Source organism: Aphanomyces astaci (assembly GCF_000520075.1).
Source record: "Aphanomyces astaci strain APO3 unplaced genomic scaffold supercont1.98, whole genome shotgun sequence".
Taxonomy (NCBI): domain Eukaryota; phylum Oomycota; class Saprolegniomycetes; order Saprolegniales; family Verrucalvaceae; genus Aphanomyces; species Aphanomyces astaci.
In genome coordinates this window covers 144,870-152,660 of record NW_009798361.1, presented here as the reverse complement: position 1 = coordinate 152,660, position 7,791 = coordinate 144,870, and the positions used below count along the sequence as shown (strand labels likewise).

The 7,791-nt window shown below is 47.3% G+C and overlaps 3 protein-coding genes across 3 annotated transcripts in view; 2 read left to right on the top strand and 1 right to left on the bottom strand.

Annotated features, from left to right (window-relative positions):
- H257_17110 (hypothetical protein) overlaps positions 1 to 1,854 on the top strand; it is a gene marked incomplete at its 5' end in the record, with an annotated part of 4,243 nt that extends 2,389 nt beyond the window's left edge. Inside the window, one exon of the mRNA XM_009845774.1 lies at positions 825 to 1,854. Coding sequence (XP_009844076.1) covers positions 825 to 1,674 — 850 coding nt within the window. The 3' untranslated portion in view covers positions 1,675 to 1,854. The remainder of the gene's footprint in view (positions 1 to 824) is intronic.
- Positions 1,855 to 4,573: 2,719 nt separating this feature from the next.
- On the top strand, positions 4,574 to 4,905 carry H257_17109 (hypothetical protein; the record flags this gene model as incomplete). Its single annotated transcript, XM_009845773.1, has 2 exons — positions 4,574 to 4,791; positions 4,899 to 4,905. The coding sequence occupies 2 exons, from the start codon at positions 4,574 to 4,576 to the stop codon at positions 4,903 to 4,905; spliced, it is 225 nt and encodes a 74-aa protein (XP_009844075.1).
- Positions 4,906 to 6,689: 1,784 nt separating this feature from the next.
- Positions 6,690 to 6,887, bottom strand: H257_17108 (hypothetical protein; the record flags this gene model as incomplete). Its single annotated transcript, XM_009845772.1, has 1 exon — positions 6,690 to 6,887. The coding sequence occupies one exon, from the start codon at positions 6,885 to 6,887 to the stop codon at positions 6,690 to 6,692; it is 198 nt and encodes a 65-aa protein (XP_009844074.1).
- Between the last annotated feature and the right edge of the window lie 904 nt (positions 6,888 to 7,791).

Below are 7,791 nucleotides of genomic sequence, written 5' to 3'. Positions count from 1 at the left end.
GTACCTGCGTACAGTCAGAATTGCATACCAATTTCATACGCTTTTGGCACAGTCTCCTCGTGTCTTCATCGTTCATCGTTTACTTTTTGTAAGGTTAACGGTATTACTGTATGAATGCATGACATGTATCTCAATATTGGTGTTGAATGCTATCGGAAGACTTTCAAAAATCCCAATACGAATGGCTTACACTATGGACTTGAATTATGTGGTGGCAACTTACGACCCAACAGCAAAACAGGTGGTTTTGAAGGATTCACGAAGTGGTGACGCGCATAACGTCGTCATGGCCACAGAGGAAGTCTCATCGAAGCGCGAGCCGAAACTGCGTCAAACAGTTAAGCAATCACGCGATTGTTCCAAAGCTCTGGAGGCACGGATACGATATCTCACAAGCTTGACGGGTTGAAACGACTGACGTTGGCGAGCAAGTTTTTATTGGAGGCATCAAACGTTAGATCCTCATTCGAGTGACCCAAGATAGTTTCACGTTAAATGGGTAAAAACTGACGAAACGTCTAATTGGTCCGACTGAGGTGTAGTCTTGGAAATATCCCTAGATCTCGAACCTTTGTAGCGTCAAATAATAGCCGTGTACAACTGCTATTGCCAAGTAGTCGTGCCTTTGACTTGTGTTTACGTATCTGTGACGACAACTTTGAATCGCAGTACATATCTGTGCCCGTTGTCCAATAACCCTAGACTATGTTTAAACAATATTTGAGGTCATTTAAACAAATTTGGGGTCACTTTACCATATGTTTACTTGATTTGTTGCTCCCAGCAAAATCCATCATCCCATTTTGCAATATTATTGACGCCAGAGAGACCATGGCGACGACCAAGGACGACCGCTCCGAGAACGATTTCGGGCCCATAGCCACGGCCATTCGAGCTTCCATCGACAGCAATCCCTTCAACCGCCATGAATCCGTGGGCGTGCCGTACTGCTACATGTGCATGGAGGCGACGTGTGAGGTCGACGAAGGGTCTCCTCTGGAACTCATTTCTCCGTGCGTGTGCCGTTCCGTGGTCCATCGCAAGTGCCTCAACCAGTGGCGCGCCACGTCCAACACGCAAAACGCCATGACACACTGCCCGACGTGCAAGGAAGCGTACGAGACCACCGACACACCGCAAGTTGAGGCGCTGAAAGCACCGATCTTCTGGGCTAAGGTGTGGCGGGTGGCCGCGTTCGTGGCGCTGGTTCTCGGAGGTAGCTTGATCGTGCTGCTCGTCGACGCAGGCACGCCCAAGTTTTTCAATCTGCACTGGAACGCCCTAGATGGCGAAATCTACGACTGGGTAGGTCTGCCCAGCGTGCCGCGGTACCTAGTGTACGTGATGCTGAGTCTGGCCATGACGTTGTTTGTCATGGCTGTGCTTTGGCTGGTTCGATGGTGTCATCGGAACCGAGTGTGCAGGGACGGAGTGGACTGCTCCAACGTGTGGATGTGCAACTGCGAGTACTGTACCGACTCCTGCGGCGAGGACATGCTGATCATGGTCGTGCTTGTGCTCGTCATTGGCGTGTTTGTGGGCCTAGTGATGCTCGTGATGGCTATTGTGGGCGCCGTAGTGAACGCCGTCGACGGCCAGCGAGAGCGGCGGGTGCGGAGCCTCCAAGTCCAACAAACCTATGTCCGCAACCTGAGGTCGCTGAGCTCAGTCTAATGATATTGGGCGGACGTAGCACGTATTACGAGACGACGTGTAACTACCGTTATTCATCTTTGTCCACCTGGTACAAGAACTGGAACGTACAGTGCATGGGTAGTATTGTCCTCTTACCCAAGATTTGGACTTTTGTGCTGAATCGCCAAATCTATCATCGATTCTTTGTACTGAATTTTGTACTAGTATGTAAAATGGGGTCCTGTGGTGATTTGTATCACACTAATTGAAGTCACACACTAATTTGACGTTGTTGATGGTTTCCTGTAATCTGATTGGCTAAATCTTTCTGCCGATTCTTCTGTGTAATTGGTGGGTGTGTCGATTCATAGAATAGACCCAACAAAACGAATCGTCAAATATCACACTAATTTCAGGCACACCCTAATTCGATGTTTAAAGCGAGTATTTGATTGGCCAGTTGGTAAGTGTTCTGGGTTTTGATTGGTTGATCGATTGTCTGCCGATTTGACGATTTGGTTCGATTGAGCACTCATGACAAGACTATACTACTGACTACAGTGTGTACGAACACAAAGTGCACTGTGCATGAGTTTGTTTTTGTCGTTGGATTGACATGACCTATGGAAAAGGAAGGCAAACTAACAATTTTTTCCCGTTACTGTTATCCGCAGGACTTCAGACAAAATTATGCTTTAGTACTGCTGTAACTGCATACTAATACTTTAATATGGCAGAACGAAGCACTACATTACATACTCGTCGCAGCAATCGCAGCCTGTTCAATTGTATTCTACGAGGTACTACGTAGAAAACCACGGTGGAATGTGCTACTGTAGACTAATATCGAAAACACATAGAGATCGATGTAGTCTACCACATTGTCAGTCATGGCCAAACTATTAACCCTGTTACCCGAGCAGGAACGTGACGTCAACTCAGTTGTAGAACTTGCCATCCAGGGTATTCCACACAATCATTGGGCTTAGTTTCGTCCTCACGGCTTGTGTGCTGTGGTGCTTTGTGGTGCCGATGTGAACTGATATGTTGTGAATTGTTGGCCCGCCATTGAGTTCGACTCGTTGCCGTTCTCGGAGCGGTGATCCTTGGTCGTCGCCATGGTCTCTCTGGCGTCAATAATATTGCAAAATGGGATGATGGATTTTGCTGGGAGCAACAAATCAAGTAATAAATGAAGTAAACATATGTTGAAGTGACCCCAAATTTGTTTAAATGACCTCAAATATTGTTTAAACATAGTCTAGGGTTATTGGACAACGGGCACAGATATGTACTGCGATTCAAAGTTGTCGTCACAGATACGTAAACACAAGTCAAAGGCACGACTACTTGGCAATAGCAGTTGTACACGGCTATTATTTGACGCTACAAAGGTTCGAGATCTAGGGATATTTCCAAGACTACACCTCAGTCGGACCAATTAGACGTTTCGTCAGTTTTTACCCATTTAACGTGAAACTATCTTGGGTCACTCGAATGAGGATCTAACGTTTGATGCCTCCAATAAAAACTTGCTCGCCAACGTCAGTCGTTTCAACCCGTCAAGCTTGTGAGATATCGTATCCGTGCCTCCAGAGCTTTGGAACAATCGCGTGATTGCTTAACTGTTTGACGCATTTTCGGCTCGCGCTTCGATGAGACTTCCTCTGTGGCCATGACGACGTTATGCGCGTCACCACTTCGTGAATCCTTCAAAACCACCTGTTTTGCTGTTGGGTCGTAAGTTGCCACCACATAATTCAAGTCCATAGTGTAAGCCATTCGTATTGGGATTTTTGAAAGTCTCCCGATAGCATTCAACACCAATATTGAGATACATGTCATGCATTCATACAGGTATAAGTTCTATAGAGGTTGAAATGAAAATGGATTGACATATAATGAATACCCTATCCGCACAATTTACATGCATCGAGGCATACACAGTTCAAGGTTAAAAAGGCGATCATAATTTGGTCCTCGAAACTTACTTGGAAAGATGGCTTTTTATATTGTGAATTCCGGTGAAATTTGCCGTTTTGGCATGGTTTGACCCTTTGATGCGAAGTGGCAATAAATCGACCTCACGATTTGATTCGCCAAAAGTACCTTAATTCGTCCAATCAAACAGTATTTCCCTGGGAAATGAACAGCAGACGACGTGATCGCGGACACAGTTTACCACTGGCTATTTGTCTGTAGCCTCGGGTTTTCTTGCAAAGATGTACGTACTACGTCTTATGTTTTCATGAAACACGTTACTCAAGTCTACCGGTAAATAAGCTCACAGTTACTGTAAGCAAGTCCGAGGATAACACAGTCGCAGACGGGAGGTAACAACAATCAAGTACTTCGAAGTACTAGTACAGTACGGTTGCATTCAGGATCATATAATATATCACATATGGTACCATAATGTGTACAGTATCACCAGTTGCTAAAGTAAAATTCCGCGGAGGTTATTCTTCTTTTTAGCCGGCTCCATTGTGCGTCTTTGTTGAAGAAGCCCATTGGATGGCTTCCAAAATCGACTCAAATAATTTTGAGTCATCCGGAATTAATATTCAATTCGATCGATTTTCTTTGCGGAGACTCAAATTTCGTCTCAGCAACGACGTACGCCTGGGGTCTCAAATCTCCTAATTGTGTTGATTTCAGAGTAGTATAATTTAATTCATTTCCACGATGAAGTGGCGGGCTCTCATGCTGCTTGCCCACCACGATGACGACTCCGATTGCGACGAACATGACATACTCATGCTATACAGAGCTCGTGCTACATTGAAAGAGAGACAATACTTAACCTCTCTGTCATTACCTGGCACCACACCGAGCTCATGGACAGCTATGTATGCAACACGTGATCGCAGCACCTTCATTGCTGCAGTGTCTTTGGACCCCGACACGTTCAACGAAATATCTGCTTGTGGCGTTCTCCATGCACTATGAGTTTGGCCATGCCAAAGGACGAGGCGGACGACTGCCCAAGTGCATCCAAAAGCACGAAGCACTTTCCTTGCTGTTGCAATTCTATTGCGCACTGTTTGAGGGCAAGACCTTGTGCGAGTTGTTTCGCATGGCCCCAGCGACCCTAGCAAGAACCTTGACCAAAGCTAGCGCGCGCTTACGTCCAACATTGACTGGACTTCGGGCTCCGTACGCCCTCGGCCCTTCGATACTTTCTTCTGGCTGGACAGTGTCATGATGGGAAGTGTTCATGTATGTGTTGATTGATTTTCATCGATATTATTGGCTTACTCTAGCCAATAGATAGATTCTATGAATGGATTGCTTGTATATTTGAGTCGGTTTTGAAAGGAGCATGATGGTTGCTGCCTCCTATTATTCGCTATCGATACGGATAATATCAGTACCACTTTGGTCTGAAATTGGATTTGTGCCGGTTTTGGAAGCCACCCATTGGACATAAACTAGGACTTCAAACCATGTGTTGTTTACTGTTAAGTCGACGTACAATTTATTGGATTAACGTTATCATTTTTAAGACATTCCTCCACGAGAACCGATACTATACTGACGAATTAAAATAATTTCGGAAGCACTACAGTCCAATTGTATTGATATCAGTAATATTGGACGTTAGTCAGCTGCTGGTTTAAAGATTTAATAATATTGGCTACACTATTAATTTGATCCTATATATAATGTTACCTGAAGGCTACACTATTCATGCGTTGGACCCTCCAAATGACGTTGTGCCAATAGTGTAGCCTACACTAGTTACGGTCATGTCACATTTTGTGACTCCCACAACATCCCCATGTGTCGCAGGATGTGTATTGGGGTAGGTGTTACAGGGACATTGATGTTTTCTCTTCCTTGCAAGAATATGACAATCGTTTCTTTGCGTCTGTATGGAGGAAGTCTGGCTTTATTAGAGCAACTCCACCGGTCGGAGTTATAGCTCAGATTTATACGGATAACCCTTAGATAGGACCACCCAGACTTATTGCTCCCACCGCAGGTTTTATAGGGGTCAGATTTATATTTCAAAGATCCAAACATAAATCTGACCCCGAAAAGTTCTATAATAGGACTTTTTTGCCTCAATTTATCCATCAGATTTATGCTATCCGGATTTATAGTGCATGCGCATTCGCATACCATGAGCCAACTGTGACGTGAGCTCCGAGAAAACAATCTACGTGGTGCTCACTAATTCGTTTACCCTGCTGATGCCGCCATCACTGCCTTCAAAATCGGGGTGACTTGGTTGTCGCTCGATGTTGAGGGCTGTGGCGACGGTGTCAGCAGAGAGGACACATGGCCATTCGACGTAGGGCTGTGACAGTCGGTGGTGTTCAGAGGTCCCATTAAGCATCGATAGGGGTTATCGTACATGTGCACAGCTCACTGTGACGCCGCCGTCGCATCACGTCGACGTACTACGTCGAAATTGCGCTTTGAGTTCAATAAAATGGTAATGTTATGTATATTATGTGATGGAACTTCATTTTACTATACTAAATATTGATTTGGACTATTATTTTGATATTTGTGATAATCGATAAGCTCAAGGGTATGCCAACATTTTAGCCGAGTGAGATAACTTGCGGCGTCGAACTGCGGCATGCGCTTCAACATGATAGATTCTACTGTAACGTTTGATTGAATGTGATGTGATAGTCGTCATGTGGGATTCATTTGGTGCCGCACTCGTAGCAGCTACATGTAATCAGAGTGCGGTGGCCTGTGTGTATAAATCGGATTAAATCTGATGGGTGGGGAAATTGAGATTTATCCCTACGACTCCAATAAATCTCGCTGTTATCTGTTGTTGTATCTCAACTACTTCAAAACCGATCGAAATCAAAACGTTGGAATATTCAAAGGTAAAAGGCGAAGTGAGTGACAACGAGCCACTCAAAGTACTTAAACTCTCAGACCCGATAAAGGGGCCGATACAATCTACTAATCCATATGGTACTCCAACCACCAAAAGTACCGACCAATGGACGGCAAGGAGCAGGCGCCACAGGTCTACTCCTTTCCGTCTCAGTAATTCGAGCCGAATACATCACTTCCCCCACGAGTTACTTAACCTCGTAAGCGACGGCCATCTCCTTGATTACGGCGGACTTGGCCGCCTTGCAGAAAGCCTTGAACATCACGGGTACATCGGCGAAGATGTTGTCGGCGGGCTCCCACGAGTTTTCCACGTCTTGGAGTCGGCACCACTTGATTAACAGCTCGTAACCGTTGGTCGTGGGGACGAACCGCGCGTCCACCATAGCCTCCACCTCGAAACCTTATGAGTTCTGGGCGACGTGGGCCAGCAGGTTGGACGTCACGTCCAAGTCACAGTCCGCGTAGAATTTCAGGCGGCTAGCGTGGACGGGGCGAACGTCGTGAGTTAGCAGGTTCTTGACGTCGTACACCCAGTTGCTGGTCACCTCGGTGACGACGGCTGGGCCGCACTACTTGGTCCGCAACTTCTGGCGCAAGTGCGCCCATACGTCCTGGTAGAGGACATAGTCCCCCACTACGAACTGGGCCATCTGCACGCCCTTCTTCTTATCGTGGTACTGCCGCGCGCGGTCTCGCTTCCGTGCGTTTTCCACCGACATTTGTTTGTGCATTTCTTCCAGCGCCATCTGAGCCGCGGCAATGTTCTCGCGTTGACCTTCTTCCACCTCGGCCAGCGTGGCCGAGATGAGCTGACCCGGCAACGCCATCGTGTCAGCCGGCGACATTGCCGGACGGCCCGACATGGCGGTCACGGGGGCGATACCGCCGAGGGATGGTGAAGGCAGTTGGTTGAGCACGAGCATGATGACGAGGTGGGCCTCGGGCCACTGGTCGGGCGCCATGCGCCACTCGCTCAGACATGCCCGGAATAGACGCAGAAACTGCCGCATCACGACCTGCACTGTGCCATTCGCCCATGGGCAGCGGGCAGTCGTGAAGTGATGATGAGCCCCCAGCACGTGCTGGAGCTCCGCGATAACATGGTTCTTGAAATGGGTCCCCTGGTCGGAGACCCACTCGTAGCACACGCTGAACACGGCGAACCACTGCAGGAGGCAGTCCTTGACGAACGTTGCCGTGGCCTCGGGAGCCGGGAAGAACCATACCATCTTGCTGGCGTCACACTTGACTACCAGCAGGTACTTGTCGCCTGTCTTGGAGGCGCCC